This window comes from Rhyacophila brunnea, unplaced genomic scaffold (assembly GCF_057557595.1).
Source record: "Rhyacophila brunnea isolate RB1 unplaced genomic scaffold, BYU_Rbru_1.0 scaffold_9, whole genome shotgun sequence".
Taxonomy (NCBI): Eukaryota; Metazoa; Arthropoda; class Insecta; order Trichoptera; family Rhyacophilidae; genus Rhyacophila; species Rhyacophila brunnea.
Window position 1 is genome coordinate 11183298 of NW_028233361.1, and position 24451 is coordinate 11207748.

A 24451-nucleotide genomic window follows, 5' to 3' on the forward strand; every position below is an offset into this window, starting at 1 on the left:
AAGGCCTGAGACAGCGGAAAAACCCAACAGGATTCCGTTGCCTGTATTTAGCGTCATAGTTCAGGAGCCTGCTTTTCCGACGCCAGACAAAGCTCGGGTAGCGGAACTTACCAGGCTCCAACTGTTCGACACAGATAATTGGGTGGGGGTTCGCTACGCTGAAACCCAAAAACAATATTTGGCGGCCCCGTCTTTTGTTGAGTTGGGACTCAACGATGAGTTACGCCCCTACGACCATTCATCGCAAACAATACATTTAATGGAGCGTACGATTGCCGGCCTCCAAAATGCAATGCTTGCTCAAAAAGAGTGTATTCGGGACGCGTTGCAGCGAGTGGTCGACTCTGTCAGCGACCACACCATCGGTACGGCTCTTTTTGAGACGGTCGTAAAGGAGTTCGGGCCCTCTTCAGCACTCAACAAAGTGTCTGAGGACGTCACCCAAATCCTTTGTGGAAAGCGGGCAGAGTTAGTTCAGACGAGGCGGAAGAAAATCCTCTCCGGTATAAGAGACACCTTCACCCGAGAGGCTCTTAACAAGATCCCACCTAGCGCCGAACACATCTTCAATAAAGATAAACTGGCGGTATTTCTAGAGAGAGGTGGGGGTCGGGAGAAGGTCTTCGATCAGACCACCAAAGTGGTTGACCAGGTCAGGGAGAGTCAACCTAGCACTTCGTCAGGTGGACGCAAGGACACCTTTCGGAGGCAGGGATATACGAGGAGGATACCAGACCAGGTTAGGGGTGGCCTGCCGAAAGGCCCACGCCCATCCAACCGAGGTTTTCCCAGAGATAACCGAGGTGGTGCAAGGGGCACTTACCCAAGACGCAGGTGACCGGGTCTCCCTCACCACGTTCAAAGGGGGACGCCTCCAGCATTTCCAGGAAATTTGGCAGGCCAAGGGTGCACCACTACCATTATTAAAAATAATAACGGGAACCCGTATTCCGTTTATAAAGAAACCCCCTCTAATAATGCCTTCCGTGCAATTCCAGAAGGATTTCCAAACGCGACAATCGCCGGAGATCACTTCACAAATCGCGGAACTGAAGGAATCGGGAGTATTGGAATTGGCAGAACCATCTCCAAGCTTCCTCTCAACCCTGTTCCTAGTAAGGAAGCAAGACGGCAGTCAACGACCCGTCTTCAACCTAAAACGCCTAAACGGTTTCCTACAACCAAGGCCGTTCAAACTGTTCCACCACTTCAAGGTCCCAACATTCCTGCAAAGGGAAGACTGGTTAGTAAAAATAGACCTAAGCCAAGCGTACCTACATGTACCTATAGCTATACAACATCGCCGATTTCTTCGGCTAGTTTACCAAGGAGAACTCCTTCAATTCACGTGCCTTCCATTCGGACTGTCGGCAGCACCAAGACTGTTTGCCTCGTTAACAAACTGGGTGGCCGAACACCTCCGGGGAAAGGGTATGAGAATCGTCACTTACTTAGACGACTTTCTCATGGCAAATCAGTCCAGAGAGATTCTCCTGTCGCAACTGACTTATATGATAGATTTCATGCAAGCTCTAGGCTGGATAATCAACAAGAAAAAATCTTGTCTGATTCCAAGCCAACAGCGGGAGTTCTTGGGTATCACGTGGGATACTCACAACAATCGGAAATATCTATCAACAGAGAAGTGCACATCACTTCGTCACCACCTGCAATTGCAGATCCAAAAAGGCAGTTGGTCGCTCAGGCAGGCCCAACGCCTCCTCGGGCGACTCAACTTTGCAACCTTCGTCACTCCACAGGGGAGGTTGCATTGCCGACGTCTACAACGTACGAGCGCTCAATTATCGAGGAGCCACCCTCACAAATCAGCATCGATTCCTCCACAAGCTCGAGAGGACATCATGTGGTGGATTCGAGCGGTGGGCTCCTCAGGAAAGATTCACAGGGCAACCTACAATCACTTCCTCACCACAGACGCAGCCGATTCAGGCTGGGGAGAGCAGTTAGACGAGTACCACCTATCAGGTACATGGACAAAACGCCAATCCACGTGGCACTCCAACCGAAAAGAGCTGTTTGCGGTACTTTCAGCCATACAACTCCGGGAACAAACGCTCAGGGGATCAGAATTACTCCTACAAACCGACAACAAAACAGTGGTGGCCTACATCAACAACGAAGGGGGCACAAAGTCCGCAAGCCTACTAAGTCTTTGCCGACAGATCCTGGAAATCGCCAACCAGGCCAGTATATCATTGACTGCACAATACCTTCCAGGAAAATACAACTGCGTGGCAGACCATCTCTCACGCAGCAAAATTATCCCAGAATGGCACCTAGTTATGGCGGCTACAGCTCCCCTATTTCAAAGATGGGGACTCCCAGACGTAGACCTGTTCGCGTCCAACACAGCCCATGTTGTCGCAACCTATGTCTCACGAAATCCGAACGATGCTCTTGCACTGTTCCACGATGCCTTCAGTCGACAGTGGGACTTCAAACTAGCCTGGATATTCCCGCCACCGAATCTAATTCCACAAGTATTGGCACACCTGAACATGGCAAGGGGAAAATATTTACTAGTGGCCCCATGGTGGAAGAAGTGTTTTTGGAGCGCAGACCTACAGCAGAGATCACTGGAACCCCCCTACCCGATCCCGCACTTGGAGTCATTTCTAGTGGATACAGTGACAAACCATCCACCTCCACAAGTCCGGGACCTATCACTCCAGTTATGGATAATTTTGGGTGGGCAGAGTTAATTTCTAGCTGGTCGGTAGAGGACAGATCACTTCTCACTTCTGGCTGGCGACCATCCACTTTGAAGACTTATAGACCGGCATGGGACAAATGGAAGACATGGTGCATGGCCAACACGATAAGCTATAATACCCCCGAGCCGATTGAAGTGGCTAGATACCTGGGTCACTTATACAATAAGGAAGGTCTTTCATATAACACTATTCTTGTACATAAGTCAGCCATAGCTACCTTTTGCAAACCTATGATCAGTAAAGACATCAGCAGTAACATAGTAGTGCGTCATATATTAAAAGCCATATCCACCCGCAAGACTAGACCTACAAAACCACCGATTTGGGATCCTAGAATAATCGTGGACTACCTCAAGAAAACAACACCACTAGTATACAACCTATATGAGGTTTCACGCAGAACAGCTATACTATTATTACTCGCATCGGGACGACGGGTCCATGACCTTACCCTACTCAGTATAGCGGATAATGGCCTAGTCGATAATGGCGACCATATAATTCTATGGCCAGTGTTTGGTTCCAAGACGGACACATCAAGGCACCGCCAATCTGGATGGAAATTAAGCGCTTCCAGTTGCCAAAACATCGATCCAGTTTTTTGGCTACGAAAACTTATCTGCGTTTCCAATGAGAGAAGAGAAGAGGGTGGTAATATTCCGGCATTATTTATCTCGTCAAGAGGCCCCCCAAAACCTGCGACTCGAGCAGTCATTGGAAATTGGGTGAAGTCAGTACTCGCTGATGCAGGGGTACAGGAATCACCAGGCAGTACTCGATCAGCAGTCGCCTCTCTAAATTGGTTAGAGAACTACCCCATAGATGACATCCTGCAGAGAGGTAATTGGCGCCAAGAAGCTAATTTTAAGACATTTTACCAGAGACCGATAGACACACACACTTCTACAGCGGGAGAACAAAATATGTTGACCTCTCTATTCAGCCCGGTACACTGAGCCTAAAAGCAAGGAGATGTTATACCTAATTCTCATGCTAGGTTCATCCACCTTATCTTGCAGGATCTATCTTGCTTTACCAGGTGATAACAAACAGATATCTCAAGGGACTTCAGAGTCAATAGCGAATAATGAAAGGAGTTTTACCTACCATTAAAACTCTTATTATTCTTGTTGACTCTGAAGTCCAGAGAACACCTACCTGGTTTCCTTGAGACATATCAAATTGAATACCAAAGACAAAGCACGCCGCGATACAAGCGTCAGTCCTGCCAGCCGGTAAAAAACAAGATGAACAACCAGAGAGGTAAATAATCGAGAAGAAAAGGGGGTAAAAAGGGGCCAGCGCAGAAGAACACAAGGCAAAAATACGATCAACATCTCAAGGGACTTCAGAGTCAACAAGAATAATAAGAGTTTTAATGGTAGGTACAACTCCTTTCATTATCTATATGAGACGGCGTGTGGTTTCTATCTCTCACTTATCATAGTTAAGGCTCTCTACTAGTGGTGACATGATCCATAACACGCCGCACGCCGCACGCCGAAGCAAATTCACAAATAATGTAAAAAAAATGTAAGCAATATTGTTTGAGATAATTATTATTGGTATACTCGTAATATAGCAAATTCAAGACAAACTACGTTACACGTTGCCGAGTTTTGGTCGGTTTGGTTTTACCCAAAGAATCTGGACTATACAAATAAGGAGTCTTTATAATATGTTATTTCTGTTATGACATTTGAAATTATTTTGCAAGCATATGAAACATCGGTAAGTTGGTAAACTCTACAAATAATATTAAGAACGTTTAGTTGTCATTCCGATTTTCTTACATACGTAATGGTGGCCTTTTTATATGCATTGTGATTATTTTCTCGAGTGTAGTTATAAACGGTTTTACACAATTTTTACATGATTTTTTAACTAAATAATAATGTCGAAGTGTAGTATTATTGGCTGTTTATCTAGTCAGCGTAACGGATTGTCTTTTTACGCCCAGAAAATTAGCAAACAAATGCAGTAGTGTGAAAATATCTACAAATGAAGCTACAATGCTAAGTCACTTCCAGCTAACTTAATCAGTGAACCATTGGTCCTTTTTCGCAGTTCATACACGTAGATTCAATCTCTATAGATATAATAAGCTTTTTTGCATCTTGCAGCGCCGTGCATTTTAACCCTAAGCAAAGCGGATAAATGACGCACCAGTTGTTTGCTACGGCCCGAATGAGGAAGACACATCGTTTGAACATAATATCTACTACAAAATTTGGAACACAGTATCTGTTAGGTTTTTCCACAATTGCAATCAGTTACTTATGTTTCAAATATACAAATAATTATCAACAAATGAACGATTGAAAAGAGTTTTATTTTCAAATATTATTTTTGACATTAAAATTTATTAGTAAATCTACCACTATATGGTTGTGGCTATTTGATAGAGGTAATTTAGTTGATGAAATAGCAATTAGCTAAACATGTCGCTCGGTGAGTGAATAAATGCCATCATACAATGGTATCCAAGGGGCATTCAACGTCAATAGAGATGCTATAAAACCCCTCGTTGCATAGACCAACTCATAAAGATTGGTAGATGTACGTAGCAGTAAAGAACTATAGACCGAGATAAGTGTAAGGAGATAGGAGAGGCTTTCGCCCAGCAGTGAATCAACCCTGGCTGATAATGATAACGATGATGATATTATGATTGTTACACCTATCATTAATAATATTATGTTTGCTTAAAATTGTCGGCAGCATTGATATAATTTACAAATTATCAGCAAGACGTGATACTTTAACAGGTGGTTTTAGAGATACACTATCAACTAGCCACGACACAACGTGACATGAAATTAGCTGAAAACTAGCTGGGTTATATTATAAGTCTAGTAAGGTCCAGTATTTTTGCCACCAAAAACAGCTTAAAATTTCTTATAAAACAACATGAATATTATACTAGAATTGCTATAAAATCACATAGTGGGCAATTTACCTTATTGTTTAACAATAAAATAAACTATAACCCACTATATTGAAGCGATCGATAAATTTGATAAATACATTAAATTTTAATTGTACGACTTAACGGCCCACGTGCTCCGCGTGGGTCAAAATGGAGCTTTTATGGTGTTTTCAAAGTGTGATCCTGGACATTCCTTAAACGTTATACATAATCAATTTATATAATTTTGAAGCCTTATTATCCTTTATATTTATTTTAAACATTTAATGACTGCATAAAGTATTTTTATTACATAAAATAGTATTCTTTTAAACGTCTCGATCTAATATTTTAGAATATAGTAATATTTCAGTACCTTCATGTGCAGTGGTGTTAAGTTTTTTTACATGTATTAATTTTTAAACGCATTTATAAAACCTTTAGTAAAATTTATGTCGACATTATTATAGTGAAATATTTACGATAAAAAATTATATTGATAATCTCTGTGATCCCAAATTTGACAAGAATTAGGCATTTTATTATTCAAAAAATGGGCAAGATTAACACAATTGAAGATAATTCTAAACATACTGATTATAAGCTATGTCTTCGACCATTTATGTGTGATAAACATTCTATGAATAATGATTGTTTTATAATAATTATTGAACTCAGAATAAGGTAGTATTTTTTGAAATAAGCCATTTCTATTGGCATTTCCCAGTGGTTAAGATACAACATACGGCCGTAGCCATAAATTGACAAACTATGGTAGATAAACTGAAATAGGGAGTAAGATCATGTTAACACGCGTGTTTGAACATGTGCCGTTTAAAAAAAAGTTTTTTTTTCGGTTAGGAATGCTATTTTATGTAATAAAAATACTTTATGCAGTCATCAAATGTTTAAAATGATTAATATAAAGGATAATAAGGCTTCAAAATTATAGAAATAGATTATCTACAACGTTTAAGGAATGTCCAGGATCACACTTTGAAAATACCATAAAATCTCTATTTTGACCTACGCGGCGCACGTCCCCCCTTAATTGGTTATTTCGAAATAACAAGTCTTTTATTATCTATTATTTTTCGTATTTATCATTTTTGTGATATGTTAGTTACTATACATACGTAAATTTTGGGAAAATCTAGCTAAGTAATCTAGCAACGATAATTGGCAACATTGGTATAGAGTTAAATTATAGACTAGGCCTGGGAAAACTACGGCCAGCGGACTGCAAGTATTTCTGTGTGGCCCGCTTGATTTAATATTGTATTTGAAAAAAGTTTACTTTTTTCTACATTTTAACTTTTTAAAAATAAAATTTGAATATGGGTACATACATGAATTTCACATTCGAGAAGAAATCTGCAAATTTTACAACACTCTTAATTCGGACAAATTCGAACAATTTATTGATTCTGCTCGAAAAATGTTGGTTATTTTTGACCTACATAATAATATTATTACATGAACAAACATTTTCAATTATTACGAATATCAATAAAACTCTTTATCATCAAGTATCACCGATGAACATTTACAAGCAGATTTAAGAATCTCAACTAGAAAATTAACACCTGCAATTAAAAAGAAAATTAAAATAATTACAAGATAAAAAGAACTTTTTATGTACCACGTTTTTAAATTCTGTTGAATCATATAAATTTGCAATTCTATGTATTAATAAATACTTTTTTGTGATGAATTATCCCATCAACTTGAAAGAAAATGATCAAATGCGTAATAAAGAGAGCAATTATAAGAAAATTTTAAACATTTATTAATTGTATAACAAATATGAGATTTTTAAAACTTGTACTTGATATGAAGTAAAAACAAACAAATAAACAAAAAACAAGAAAGCGAGTTAATTCTTTTTCCGAAATCGTCGAACGCCGTTACGCAAAAGTGCAAACAAACAAACGGTTTTACCAAACCGATGGCTAAAATTAATAAAATAATGCATTGCCATTGTGTTCTGATATATTCTAAAAGTTTCAAATGTCTAGCTAGTCGGGAAGTTAGTTAAAAATCGATTGCACGATTTTTAATGGACAAACAAGAAAACGAGCTAATAAAAACGTGGTAAAATTATAAAATAGTTTCATTCTTCACATTCAATTGTTGGCTTTTAGAGAATCATTTAATTTTTTTATGTTGCAATTCCTTTTTCATGATAATAAATTAATAATATATGTCTAAAAATGGTATTTCAATGACAACTCGCCGTTTTATTTTATGTTGCTAATGTGGCCCTTCATCCAAAAAGTTTGTTCGGACCTGGTATAAACTGTATATATTTCTTTGAGAGGATTCTAGTAGAGTCTCTTAATACCTACATTTTAATTAAAATAACACAAAACGCCTCAATAAATTAGGAAACGGAGACGTAGCCAGGACGGTTCGTAGAACACGGAAATATTTAATATTCATAATTAATTTATAGTCATTACTTTGAACTAATTCCTAATATTTCATACTTTCATCTAGGCTTAGCGTATATTAGGTACGTGATTAATATTCTTTTGGGTATCGTAATACAAGCTAAATATATATATTATATAAATATATATTACATAAATATATATATATATAAATTATCATAGCTAAATTTAATTAATAATCCTACTTTATTAAATTAGGTTTTATAGTAAAAAAAATCCGTTAAATGCATAATCCCTGGTAGGTAAATACAATTTTATTCCGTTAGTAAATTAGCATTTTTATCAATACTCAAAGCGTATGTGCCTAAGCCCAGTTAAGTAGGTATAGTGGGTTATTTTAACAGGCTTTTGTCACAAAAAAAGGTTTTCAATAGTTCGCCAAATTCATTAGGACACTATTCGTGGCTTTATCCAACTGACTTTCTCAGGCAAAGTGCCGTCCTTAAACAGACTTACAATTCCGTCGCTTTTAATTTTTATCTACAAACTGTATCCAAATTCATTAGGAACTTACTGAACTATTTTAAAATTTATTTTCGACTATCTTAAGCAGACGAAAACACACAAATTTTGAAGTTCACGCACACACTATCTACTGAGAATTAGAGCATTTTCACGAAAGCTACTTTCAAACAGTGATAATAATTTTAGGTACGTGGAGTTATGTGACTCTGATAAATTTCGAGGCACTCTTGTAAAAAAAAATCCTGTTGTCAAAAGCTACACAATATCGCAACTTTCATACATCAAGTCAACGAAATAGCATTAGTTCAAGAATATTTTCTAATGGCCTGATGAACTCTAAGAGATACGTTTGACAGCTTGGACTCGTACATACTCCGCAATAAATGTAATAATTCTAGTTGATAAAAAGTGTGTGATATTTTCAAAATGGAACGAAAAATAAAATGATTATTTTCACCAACCATCGATCAAATTTGTAGTCTGAATTTTGACAGGTCATTTATGATAAGTTTTATTCGAAATTCGAAACACTATATTTTTTGGTCGACTTACCGTCAAATATGTACAAAACATAAAGATATAATATGTACTTACTCAGAGAGGTACGAGTGGGTAAATATTTCTTTTCTTTTATATTAAATATTTTTTATTGTTACCTACATACCTCAGAGTAATAATATAAAGAGATTGGTTATTCTTCGGCAAAATGAAGCCGTGTTTCTTGCGTATTATAACTTACAGTAGAAACTCAATTTTATTATTATTAACTTGACTATGAAACGTTATACCGCCATGTTGCTTCTCAGTACGGCTACCAAATTTAAACACAGTTAACCATATTTTCTGCAAAATTTTTAATTTAAAAACTTAAAATAATAAAATTACCACTAACTTTATATTTAAAACAAAAATAATACATTTCAGCAACACGTCCTCGCAGTTTTTAAATGACTGTAATTCAAATTATTCAATGTTTACCGGCGACGTGTACAAAAAATATTGAATTCAGCCGTATAAATTCTTTCTTACTCTAACGCATGTTGCGGATTCAAATTGCAAGCTTCGTATTTTTTCGCTTCGTCTTAACTAGCTTCAAAATTCCCGTTTGAGTTTTCATTAATGCCAAACTCATGTCATTCTCACCATTTAATCTGTTTCTTGTTTTGGTTTTCAAATAAAGACGCGTTTAAAATCCACTCTTGCACAGATTTGTAGAGGCAAATGGTGGTAAAACTAGAAAGGAGAGCATGGTAAAAATTGGATATAACTATTATATCATAGTACCTACATCAGAATTGATTAAGAATTACTTCAGGAAAAAAAATACTTGCAGTTTCAAGAATTCATCTTGTACTTCATCGGGAAAGCTGTGCAATTTTGAATAAGAGAAATACTTTCCCAACACTAACTGAAAATATCAATTTTGCAGTTTGAAGCTTGTCATACTAACAGATGCGATTTAGCTAAAAATCGATATTTTTATGTTCACTGTTTCAGCCGGCAACCCCTTTGGCGTCCCCACTTGGGGTCGCGACCCATAGGTTGGAAAACCGTGATTTACACAATAAATACTTTTATTATTGATAGATCTTCGTATCATATGCAACATGCAAGTCATAATAATATGCACGTGAACAGAGAATAGAAAATAATATAAAAATCATTGAGCATTTTATTGTTATACAATGGCTAGACGAAGACAAAAAGAATATTTGAATAATATTCTACAATATATAGATAAAAGAAAATAACGAATAATAATGATCGGTAAGAAATATAAAAGAAAATATAAAACAATTGTCTTACAAAATGACAGACGTTGTTGTCTTAACCTTCCAATGTCGAAATAAATTGTATGCTTTAGTCATTTTAAATTTAAATATATTTAAATTAGAGAAAGATTTTTTTCACAAATTCAAGTACTTATCGTTATTTGAAGACATCAACGATAGGTATACATATATAAAAATATTTTTCATTTATTGTTTAATTGTATTAGGTCGACAGTGATGGTGTGGTGTATGAACTGAAGTATGAAGACTAATTGTAGTTGCTGGCTAAGATGGCGAGTATATTTGACAGAATGACTTGTACAGTTCACATAGGTACAATGATAAAATATGACAGTGAGGTAGGTATTAAGGCTCGAGGCACGATCATACTTAGTGACAGTTCTCTAGCAAGATAAAATGCAGACTGATATATTTGTTAATTTGTGATAACTTTTTTATTGAAACACATCACGATTGAAAATGCTTACACTGAGTATCCCAGGCCTTCGACGTGAAAATGCATTTTTAACATAATACATATTCCTGAGATGAAATTTGTATGCAAGAAAAATATATGTGATAAACAATGTTATTTTCGGCATTTCTCACTGATTTTGCATTATTCGAATCTTTCGACGGCCTGTGAACACTGTATAAATAATAATTAAATAAATAATATCAATTTGAGAACTGTTTGTTTTTCAGAGTTTTTCAGGCACGCACGTATATATTAATAATTTAGTTGCTAGGACCCACTTAGCAACCCATAATAGTGAATAGTAAATATTACTTTTAACGAATTTTTTCCGAAACATACAAAACAGAATTAACTGAAAATGAATTCGATTCTGATTAAAGATGGTTAAAAGTATTAAAAGAATATTTTGTCGTCGTGTTCTGATATATTCTAAAAGTTTCAAATTTCTAGCTAGTCGGGAAGTTAGTTAAAAATCTTGGACAAACAAGATAAAAATTGTACTGCACAAGAAAAAATCTGTATCGGACAAACTAGAATACGAGCTAATAAAAACGTGGTAAAATATAATTTAATATCAAAGATGTTGCGAGTTCTCTCTTACTTTGGCCGCTAAACGCTGTTTCTGTCTTATATACCTAAATATTGGTATTAATATAGTATATTCAGAGAGAATTTACTTTGGCTTTACCCATATTTACAATAAAAATAATGAAACATGCAATAATAAGGGTAAGAGAAATATATAATATGGAGCTGGATGCTGGAGGCAAGATGTTGAGTCTCGTGGACTGGCAAACTAGTTTATTATCATAAACCTACATATTCGAGATAGACACTGGTGAGCGCGAATCTTTAAATTTTAACCACATTCTCATCCACAAGTATTGTGGGACGGAGCGTGTCGGGTTGGAGCTCCGGAACTTCTCCAGACAGTTCTCAACAATATTATATTACATTTTTAATAGTTTTGAATCACGATTTATAACTTGAAAACAACTGAGAACCAGTAAAATGGACGTAAACTGCGAGATAAGCGATTAGTCAGTACAATTAAGTGAAATTAAGCCATAATAACCCAACGGCAATAGTGTAGTTAGTGATAGTAGTAAGGCAACACAAACACCCAAACTTCAAGAAACTTCAAGAAACTTACCGGGAATCGAACCCGGAGCCACTAGAGAATAGTACAAAATTATATTATTATATTATTAATTTTCTAATATTTATTTATCAATATTTTTTTTTCGACCACGTCCGAACTTAATAGGATCATGGGCCTCCACAGAGTAGAGGTTTGTATTAACAGATTTTTGTTTGTTACGAGAAATGGATTTAAGCCACTTGCTCAACCTATTAAGTCCATACCCTGACTCACACACAAATTGCAAATTAATATGTGTACTTGCCAGACCCAGGCTTCGAACACGGCGTGATATTCCAACGCTTAAGCCGCGCGGCCACCGTGGATGTCAATCAATAATAATTCTTGTTTATTATTTGCAATGCCCACGATGGCTGAGTGGCTTATAATTTCGTGAGTCCCAAGGTCAAATCCTGGGTCTGGCAAATACACATATTGATTTTGAATTTGTGTTTGGTGTCAGAGTATTGACCTAAAATAGTATTATGTCGAGTAAGGATCTAACATTCATTTCTCGTAAAAATAAAAATCTGTTAATTAAATCAAACCTCCACTCTGTCGAGACCCATAATATGATCTTATTAGGATCGGGTATGGTTAAAATAAGAGAATTATGTAATTATTTGAAAATATTATGTATTATTATAATACCTACGAATTTAATATTTATATTTAAATAATATAGTATCATTTTTAATATTAAGGTACTTCTCAACATGATTTTATAGACAAAGTAGCCTACTGATTAACTCCAGACATTTTAAGTGATCAATTTATTTGAAAAAGATGTTCAAGAAGGTTTTAAGTGACTTTAAGAAACCTACGTATTATTAAATTATTTCTGAATAGACTAAAAATTAAGAAATAATATTTCTGAAAAGAATCGATCAATGCTGTATTTTTTTGTAAAAAACCCCTTTAATAGTAAGTTTTCTATAAAGCTTTTGAGAATTCTAGAAGAGTCTTTAAAACTTCAATAATCAATTATTTCTGTGACTATTCACACTTCACGTAATTTCATTGAAAATTTATGAAACTAATAATATTATAATATTATATTTTCTCAGAACTTTTGTTCAGTGGGCAAGCAATTATAATAAGAAGCAGTTTTTTTATTTCCAATAGTTTAATATCTAGATAATCTTAAATAGAGGTATTAAATTTTATTCTCGATATAAGATTGTAGTTTTTTAATTGCTTGCTATTTTGACAATTGAATCTAGAAGGAAAGTATAAGATTTTTCTTTGTGAGAATCTTTCTATTGCTAAAGTACTTGCTTCATTTTCATTCTTTAAAAATATATGAAAATGTATCATTGTGCGTTGAAAAACATATTATGGCGCCGAATATAACACAACTTTTAACCTGTATTCTATTTCCTTTCGATAATTTGTCGAAAGGATTATTTTTCGACTGCCTTTTTACAAGACATGCTCGCTTATCGTTCTCTACCTAGACTCTCGTAGGAGTCGTAGGTCACTTCGGCTCTTGAGGCATTCTTACCTGCTATCATGAGAGATGGTTTCGAATACCGGCGTACAAAAGAATTTGAATTTATATGCGCCTGTCGTGGTCGCAGCCATGAACTGTTTTGGTTCACAACAGTTTCCTCATGCCAAGCTTATCATCCATCATTAGTGAGGGGTGCAAGACTAATCAATGAGCTCGCCAAAGTCAGACATTTTCAGGCTTTTCAGACACCGCTCTTTCTGGCTTAATAACAAGAAAGAAGATTGATACGAGTGCAGCTCCACTTAGCTGTTACGGTTAAAAAAAAGATCGTCCTAATGGTCACCAGGTGACTGACCTCAGATAGAGGATGCCACGATAAGGAGAAGGATCAAAAACATTTTTGCTGCATTACACTATTATTAATAAACTAAGTTTTAACGATGGACATAATCATAATTATTATTTAGTGTTTTTATGGGGATTCCTCTAAACTTATCTTAGAACGTGATATAAAAAAAGTTTTTTTTATCTTGTAATTATTTCTGGTAGATTCCTGTCACCTTAGGAGACTTATCAGTTAATAAATTAAATATTCCCCCTATTATTTTAAATATATATATGTTAAATATCGGCCATATTCGCCAAGATTTTTCAGCTAAAGTCTACCGCACTTAATACTTTGTGCCTGCTAAATGCAGGAATTTGCACTGCATTACTATGCAAATTTTAATTAAATTTCTGAAACGCAATATGGGAATTTGCTTAACCTGAGAATTTCTAGTGGTAGCTATATTGTTAGACGTATGAATGCATTGCACTCTGTACTCATAATTATATTAAGCTGAACTATTCAGTATGTTAGCATTAATTGTTTATTCTATCACACTACGTACCAAGATTATATATTATATGAGTCGTATAGAATCATATGTAGAACTGTGCACTATTCATCGTTTCGAGAAAATGACGAAAAACGCTTTGTTGGATTTTGAGTTTTATAAAAGCATAAAATATTTTTCTACTTTTAGAAATTAGAAATACACAACAGAATTTACGTATGTCAGAATTCTGATTGTAGTAAATAATTAAATATACATGTTTTAAAAGTAAAGAGTGCTACATTTGATACTCACATAGTATACAGTTCTGTCTTTGTTACCAAGGTTGTGTAACGTTCTGTATTTGATCCCAAACAATTGTGGATGACGTCACTAAGAAGTAGCTCAAATTTACCAGTGCAGTACATCATTATAATAAAAATAATGTATTTTTTTATTTATTGATTTCAATTTTAATAGGTACCTACATAAAATTTATAATACTTTAATTTTAAATTGATTAAATATTGTGGGTATTAAAAAAATAACATGAAACCATAAACATACAGGGAGACAGAGATATTATTGTATGACATATTTTATAATAAAGAAAATAGGACATATTTTCCAATGTATTTGATATTAAGAATAATAACGGAATAAAATCTATACTATAAGTTCATTTAGAATGTCATCTTGTATTTCACCTAAATTCACGTCCCCCGAATCTCGTAAATTATTCCGGGAGTTATTTTCATCAGATGTTTTTTTTATAGAATTGGAGAGTACCTAGGTAAAGTTTACCATTGTGGCCCATAATGCTTAGTTAATAATTTATTCAAAAACTTCTTTCACTTTTTGCAACTGTAAATGGACGAATCGTATCAATGTTATTATTTTTCTTGTATAATGTTCTTTAGTTTCCCGTAGTTTGATCGATATAAATTCTCTACCTGGACTAAAACATTCCCCTAACGTTTTGAACGCTTCATATTTCTTTTCTTAATATGTCATCGATGATAAGAAAAAAGGAATGAAATAAGCAGTTGACAGAAAATAAATAAAAATTTAAGAAAACAAACAAAAAGTGAACAAAAACAATCCAAATAATTATAAAAACTATTCTTGTTGGTGGAGAGGGGGGACATTGTTTTGATCTAGTTTTAATAATATAAATAAGATTTCATAAAAACAATTGTACTAAAATCCACTTTATTTAATGAATCAGGAGCGGTTTATCCTTATAGGACAATTTTTAACAGAGGTTTCATTCTTCCGAGGATGAAAAAGAATTAGCACTATGTTTTTGAAATAGAATAAACTTGGATAAATAAAATAAAATTAAAATATTTAATAAGTAATATTTTCAAAACATTTGATGTAGGTACGCACGCCTATGGATTTTACATGCACTGACCTGCCAACTTTGTCGATTTTTGCCTGTCATTTTTCAGGATCTTCTCTTGCGACCTGTTGGTTGGTGTTGGTTGGTACTCCATGAGGGGACTAGCCATCAGTATTTATATTATGTTTTGGTAAAAAAAAACATAAAAAAACTCAACTTTAAACACGGCATGTCAACAGTCACAACTGAACGATATGTATGAGCGGGCATATTGTGACGTCACTTAGGGAAACTCTGTGATTGGTCGAAACCGAACAGTTCTACTTGTGTTTCCAAAGACGTGAACAGTTCTAACTTTGATACCAAGCCCTATTTTCTTTCACGATTTTATACCACACAGATATGATTTTAATTCGAATATTATATTGCTAGTCATACATTATGATCCGAAGAATAATGTGGCATACTTAGTTCAATTTCGACATATATGCGACAGTTCTACTTTTGATACTATACGACTCATATATAAAATATCAGGAGAGTAATTTCAAATGTTTATATTTAAGTAGCAATTTGAAAACAATGCTGTGTCGACTTGATGAGATCTCAGTTTGATTATTTCTATATAAAATATTGTTGAATTCAAGAAACTGGAAATGGTAAGATATTTAATACCCTATAATGACGTGAAGCGATACGGGCTTAAACTTTTATAATAATGGGCGACCTAAATGCAAAAATAGGCCAACGCAGACAAGACGAATACTTAGCTACGAAATCAAACGGGTATCGAGAAAGAAACCAGAGAGGCCAGAGATTAACACTTTGGAGGAGGCCTTCACCTAAACAAACTAATTACATATCATTATTTAATTTATAAACAAAATCTATTAGTATTTATTATATACAAAAATAAAATAAACTTAATACATATATATATTATACAAAAATATAAAAAATAATAATAATTAATGTTATATAAACTAGAAAATAAGTAGATAATACAACCATAGATATATATATATACATAATAGAGATATTCATAGGTTATATATATATATTCATTAGATATAGTCATTTAACTGTCATTTACTTTTGTTTGTAAGAAATAAAAAGGCTTTTTTATTTATTTATTTAATGACGTGAAGCCAAGATTTTGTGTAATGAAATAAAACGCTGTTATTTGCAATATTAATCTTATATTAACAGTATGTTCCAAAAACTCGAAAAAGTAATTTTAGCTACTTTTGATGTTATAACGTGGCATAATAAATTCTTTTTGTGTGTAAAGTATATAACACCCACGATGGCCGCGTGGCTTAAGCGCCGGTCTATGGTGTCGAGGGTCCCAGGTTAAAATCCTGGGTTTGGCAAGTGCACATCTTGTTTATTGCTAAGCCTTGTACTGAAATATGACTATATTCTAAAACATTAGATCGAGAAGCTTAAAAGAATACTATGTTATGAAATAAAAATACTTTATGCAGTCATAGAAGAATAAAAATACATTATGCAGGATAATAAGGCTTCAAAATTATATAAATAGACTAGCTGACTCGGCAAACGTTGTTCTGCCATATAAATTATTTCTAGTGAATATTTTGGTTGTTAAATAAAAAATAACGAATGTATCGTTAGTGTGTGGGGATTGGATCTATGACAGAAAGAGGAATAGAAAGCTATAGACGATGACCGCCGATAAAAACAAAAAATATCAACCATTCATTTTCTCAATTCAAAATGAGTAATGATGTTCATAATGAATGAATTACCTGTGACAAGATCTCGTTGTTTACTGTTTATGCAATATCCGTCTTGTGACTTCCAGAAAATTAGCGGATATTGGAGAGCGTCGTATGAACGGTGTGTGTCAGCGATGAACTCCAGATTATTGTTTCTTCTTCGAATCACGATTTCTCGCGTTGATGTGCGGTCGCCAACCATGATTCCAGCAATGTCGTCAACAACAGTCGCATTGAATCGACATACGTGCTCTCCAGCTGGTGTTTTATCAGGATTGATAACAATAACGTGATTATCACTTTGCAATTTGTGCATGTGTGCTTTGAAGAATTTCAATAATTCATTGTGCTCATTCAACAGGGCGTCCAGTTCGCCGACGATGCACCTGGCATTAGGCAAATTGAGGCTATTGTAGCCGCAACGTACATCCACATGATTGATGTCCTCGCCGCGCCCATGAAGTAGATTTGTAAAAATGTATGTAGTTCGTTTGGCATTGGCAGCAATGAGCCTACTTTGTGGTATACTTGGCCTTTGATTTTGAACGTAGAATGGAATTGTTGACCATTTGCCGCAGTATTGTGAACTATTTCTGTTGCTCCGGACGAAGTCATTTGGAAGCATGAATTGAATGTGCGAATGGACTTCAGGAACAGGTTTGAATCTGGAACCGTGCCGATGAGCAAGCCGTTCAATGGTCCTGGTGGTATCTCAATTTCTGGTAGTTGCACTTTTCCTGGTGCGCAACACATCCCGGCTGACTCATGTTTGAATTCGAGCGCATGACAATGGGGACATTCTTTGTCCATAGCACCAATCAGCACTTTCGGATGAGCGGAATATTCAATATCTGGCTCGTACTCGAATGCGAGATGAAGGAACGAAGCGGATGTTAATGTTCGATGTACTTGTTGGCGTTGTCGGTCATTTGCTTTGCGCGTGTTAACTACGAACCGGCGCGCTTGGCTCCGTTCCAATTGTCGTTGTTGATTTCGTTCAGCTCGTGCCTCTTGTGATTGAGATGCACGCAATTGCGACATGCTTACACGCACGTTTTTGTTATCTTGTTGGATTTGTACGTCTGTTCTTTCTGCTCTACTATTTTGCATGTTTGTTGCTTTATTCGTTCGACAGCCCAAATGGCCTCCCTTGCTTCTTGCTGGCATTGTGCACTGTAATACACGCACATAAATATAGATAAATTAAAATAAATCGTACAAAATTTTGCACGCACTGCGTTGTAATATGCCGAATGAAATGTCAAAATGACGCGACGCTTCTCTTGAATTCTTCTCGGACGTAGCGCTATCTGTCATTCAACAACATAAATAATTTCGTTCTTTTTGAAATACGGTTAAATTTGTTCATACAAAAATAATAAAATCGCGATTTAAAAATGGGAGGGTGGGAGTAGGAGGGTGAAAATTTGAGGTTATAAGTATTTTTTTTGCCAAATAATAAAAAAAATACAAAAAAAAGATTGTCAAAAAAATAAAAGAAAAATTTTCTGGATAGAGATACCCTAATCACCTAGCGATATGAAATATACTTGTTGACCTATTCTCATACTTACCAAATATACATAAAAAAAATCATAAAAATCGGTCGAGCCATTTCGGAGGAGTTCGACCACAAACATCGTGACACGAGATTTATATATATATAGAGATTATCTACACTAAAATATTTAAGGAATGTCCAGGCTTATGCTCTGAAAATACCATAAAACTCTATTTTGACCTACGTGGCGCATGTGGGCCGATCAAGAAAGCAGTTAAACATGACTTTCATCTTCATTACTTCAGTTTGTAAGCCTTATAAATAATACTACTTACTTTAGTGAGTTCTTGCAATCAGTTCCATGTTATTGACAAAGCGCAAATGACTCAAATATTATCAAAGTAATTTCTTTTTCATTTCAGTCAAGTTGTCTGAATACGTCTTAAAGGGTAGCCATAAATAGTTTGTGGAAAATTATATCACCTTGTTGGACGCCTTTGATGATAGGACATCAACGCAACGGCTTATGAACATAGACAGATACCGCTGTGTTGCTTTGTCAGTGAACAGTTTGAGTAAACTATTTCTCTAAAGGCCTGCGAAGGAAAATAATCATTTTGAAAGTTTGATCTCAGACAAAAAGACCCTATTTTAATGGTAGATCACTGCCACTTTTAGATCACAGCCTATTTAAAGTTGGAAATGTCTGATCTATAATATGCATGACCCAATCCGCCCTTATAGTATATAGTTAATTACAGCATACCTTCATAAGAATCAGCCATTATTTCCTATTAAATACGTCGAAATTTATTGTCCGAGTTTCATTACGCATACGTTTTTCATTAAGACGTTTTTATGGAAGGGACAATGGTAGAGTTTCCATTGACGGACAATAAAACACGTGTAGACATGTTACTCACCTTGCTCTGTATATATACGGTACGTTTTCCAACAGTTGAGTCGTACATTTTTGCTGGCATAATTTAGGTAATGTGGTTTGAAAAAAAATTCGTGTCTTCTTTTACCCTTTTTTGGAGGCTGATAAATTGGATTGACCTAACCAACTCGGGCAATCAGCTAAAATCGTAGATAGTTATTTTATCTTACAAAGTTTTTCAAAGAATTAAATATTGACTTCTATGAATCAAGTTTGGAATATAATCATTGGCATGTTAAATTTCGTATTGGTAAAATTTTGAAAACATACTCAATTAGGCAAGTATTATAATTTATTTGCAAGAAAAACAGTCAGGTTTGTTAACTTTATGGATAAAACATACGCCTGGTAAGTTAAAGTAGTGTATTCAAATACCAGATTGACTCCAAACCATTGGACTTCTCAGTTATTAACCGGACACGGTGGTTTTGCCTCCAAGCTCTGTCAGCTTGGCCTAATAGAATTTCCGACTTGCTTATGTGGCGAATTGCACGATGCCGATCACATCCTCTGGAAGTGTCACCATATGTCGTTTGAAAGGGAGGAGCTTCTCAAGTCGGTCCGACCCTCAGTTTAACCGGTTGGCCATTGTGACTTGGTATATACGAGGGAAAATTTCTCTGCTTTTAAAAAGTTTGCGGCATTTTACAGCGAGTGAGAAGGTCTTTTCTCATCGAGAATTGACCGTAATACATTATATCAAAGTAGAAATCACGCACACTTTAGTGCACGCCAACCAAGGTCTTGGAAAGTTGCTCCTGGGACACTTTCGGTACAAATTTTAAGAGCGCCTAACGTTCGTTACGCTACGGTATACGCCTGCGTAACGGGTGTGGAAACGTGGCGGGTGGTGGAGGGAAAAGCAGGGAGGTGTGTTCAAATTCCATTCGATTCAAGATTATTTAAGGATTTTTCTAATACCGACTGTTTAATCTGCAAACCGGCCAACTCCATTTCAGCAAAATTGTTCAAGAAGGAGAAAAAACTTAATAATTAAACTATACAGCGGGATTTAACAATTCCAAAAATACATTATTTTTTTTTAAATAATCTGTACTATGAATAAAATTAATACACTATTTCACCTTCTCCTTTATAATATAAAGAATATTTATATACATAAAGAGTTGAATTATTCTATTTACGATATTTGAAATTTGGCACCTGCAGTTGGTTGTTTTGTGTGAAGAACGATAACGCATTTATTTATAGATTTATGAGTTTAAAATTTTGTGTAAGCATAGAAAATAATATTAAAATGTAGAATCATATTAAATATATAATTAATTTATAACAAAATGCCATCAAAATCTCATTTTTGGTCAAAAGTGCAGTTAGCTGGTTTGCAGATTAAGTAGTCGATATGTATATTTCTGAGACCGTTTTGACTAACGAATGACAATCATAGCACTCACTTTTTTAAAACGCTGTCTTAACAGGTAACGCCCTGATGTATTTCCTCCTGATAAAACCAATAGATGTCGAGGTGCTTCACTGGCTTCACTGGTACAACAAAAAATAGCGCATGGAAGTGATACAGTCATAGACTATAGAGTAGAATAAAGTAGTTTTTTACCTGTCTTTGAAGGGTTACAAAGTTACCGCCAGATCGGTCAGAAATATTATTAAATGATTCATTTTTCTTTTTAATGTTTTTTTTAACTAATATGACGTATCATATTTATATATTGAGGCGGTTAATTGTTACAATAAGTTAACCGTCTGAACTGTCAAAGAGTGCTATGTTTTAACAGCTGAACCTCTCTAAACTGTATTAACTTTTAGAATGAGATAAACAGTTTTGACAGTTTAGTGGTAGCTTATTTTAACGCTTAGCTCAATACATAGATATAATAAACTACCCTTGATATCCGCCGATAGCAGCTTTATGTATAAAATAGATGCGCAGTGTTTTATTTTTGGTACCTATTTAATAAAATTAGGTATCTATTTGAGTGGTTATGTTATAAGATTTTTACGTCTGTTTTGCAGGGATTTTTTATGCTTTGTGTATTACATCTATGGATACAGTAGGTATAAGGTATAACACATAATATCTTTTGGTATAATTTAATAATTTTGTAACTGACCTAAGATGTTTTGAGATCCCTTTTAAATCTTCTGGTGAATCGATTGCATCACCTGCATTTAAGAAACGTGCCGCTTATTATATATCTTCATACATGTATATTTTATATATTATTATTCTGAATATGTGGATAGCCATCGATAGCGGCTTTGTGTATATAATGGATGCGCTGATAATATTATATTGTGTCACTTGGTTACCATTGAAGAGATATATTGCCATTTTTAAGGTACGTACGTTGGTAGTTAGAATTTTTATTTGTTTTTTTTATTTTATATTATCAAAAACGGCTTCAAAATCAATCGGTGTCTTTAAGCCTGCCACTGTATTATGTAGTATCACAAAAAAACAGTTACAATATATCTTTTATAAGTATGTAAATGAACTTTAAAATTGTACTTCTTCTTCTTTGGCCAAATCCACCCCTTAATTGGAGCATATAGACACCACGCGGCGCCTCCAAGAATCCCTGTCGCTCGCCAGTCTTCTTGCTTCGTCCCAAGTCAAACCAGCATCCCGAAGCTGCGCCGTATACACTCTGTAGATTGTATTTAGCGGCCTTCCAGGACGCCGGAATCCAATTGGCTTGAAGAACAGGCAAGCCAGGTTGAAGTTCTCTTCTGACATCCGCAGCACGTGGCCGAGCCAGGTCCAACGTCGCGTCTTCACTTTCAGCATGATGAGAGGCTGCTTGGTGTGTTCTCTTATGTCTTCGTTACTCCTAAAGTCAAAGTCAAAGTAAAAATTGTTCGGTGCATCCTAATTTTATTTCATTCACACGGTACGATAAACTTCCGTACAAGTCTTACATATGTTAAAAACGAAACCTGGTACAGGATATGTTTTACACGTCATTACACAGCTACATGAACGTGTTTTTTACAAGCACGTTCTTTCTGTCGACGCGATAAAAAAGGGTATTCATATCAAAGAAAATCTTAAGTTACAAGACCCATGTAGGCAATAATACTATGCCTCGTGTCTTGCTCTGAGCATGTGAGATAAAGGGTCCGCTGTGAGCAGAAAGGATACAGGTAGAAATCGTGCAAATCGATTTTAGACGCAGAAATGTCAAACTAGCGAATATTAACGGAAGAAAGCTACATACGTGCGTAAGCTTTGATTTCTTATATGAGCTTATAGGTAAACTGTGAATGTTTATTAATGATAATGGATATAATATTAAATGAGTATGAATCGAAAAGTATGATAGAAAAAACAAGAAAAGACTATACAATAATTCGACCGTACAATTCTCCGAAGAATACTTTGGTAAGTATATGAGATGGTTACTACTGCATCTTTTTGCATAGGCATGCACCCAAGAGACGTGTCCGGAAACTTGTACGTATTCAGTTCACCGAAACACGTCACTTCACCGTGAAATGTTGTATCGGAAATATATGGCCGTATATAAAAGACCGTCCAACCTCTTTGAGTCGTATAGTACCTACTGACATAAAATATCTAAATAAAACACGGCTCTTCTCGGTTTACACTTTACAGAAAGCCAGCAGCAAACAAATTTTGAAAATAGCCGATATATTGGATTATTTGTCAGGTTAGATTAGGCTTTATTTCTTGAATTCATAATTTTTTCCAAAATCATCTAGGAAAATTGAATTAATGTTCATATTGAATCTAATAAAATTAGAGACTGTATAGTATACGGTCAACTCTTTTCGATAAGAAGGCTCACGGTGAAATGTTTTACGTACAATTTACACGTAACCCACAAAAGAGGGGGAGTTAGGGTCCGAACCATGGGCTGTTTCAATCCACTGTTATATAAAGGCTTTTTCTAGATTATTTATTTTTTGCTAAAAATCCGAATACGAAAATAAAATAATACTAACTCTCTTGAAAATTTCAATCAACCTCTATGCATAAAAACATGTGCCGACTAGGGATTGCAATACCGGTATTCAATTATTTATCGATACTGAAATACCGGTTTCAAACATCCGAAATACCAGTATTTTCGGTATTAAAATATTTTTTTATATAATTTTATATGTATAACGATATTTTTCACTTACTACTATATTATATATTAAATTTAGTGTATAAGTTTTCTGCTGCCGTAACGCAAATATATTGACTTATATAGTTAGGTCAACAAAAGTTAAATAAAATTAAAACAAAATCCCTCAAATATACTAGGTAATGGAATTGTCGCGATAAATTAACATATTTCAAAAAATAAAATATTCGTGGTAAACATTTCTAATTAATCTATAACTTATTATTGATCCAAAGTTGGTAGTATGTACATCCAAAAAACGTTGAATATAGAGAGAGTTGAGATATTTTCCTGTACCTGGACTTATAGTATTTGTAAAAATTATCAGTTCTAAAATATTATGATCAATACATATTTATAAAGATCAACATAAAATGTAGGTAGGTACTTTAGGTTGCCATAAAATAGTACTTTAAATAGATTTTATTAGTTATATTTATTGATAGGTACTTCTTTTTCTATAATACCTTTGTTTTGACGAATACCGGTATTAGTACCGGTATTCAATAAGAAATATCGAAATAACGGTTTTGACATATTGATTCGGTATTGAAATCCCTAGTGCTGACAACATATCATACAACAAGT

General features: G+C 34.9%; 1 protein-coding gene across 1 annotated transcript; it reads left to right on the forward strand.

The window, feature by feature from the left end:
- The first annotated feature begins 977 nt into the window (after nt 1-977).
- LOC147063257 (uncharacterized) lies at nt 978-3691 on the forward strand. The gene is made up of 2 exons (XM_085959985.1): nt 978-1243; nt 1321-3691. Exons 1-2 carry the CDS (start codon nt 978-980, stop codon nt 3689-3691), a joined length of 2637 nt encoding a protein of 878 aa, XP_085816111.1.
- Nucleotides 3692-24451: the final 20760 nt, after the last annotated feature.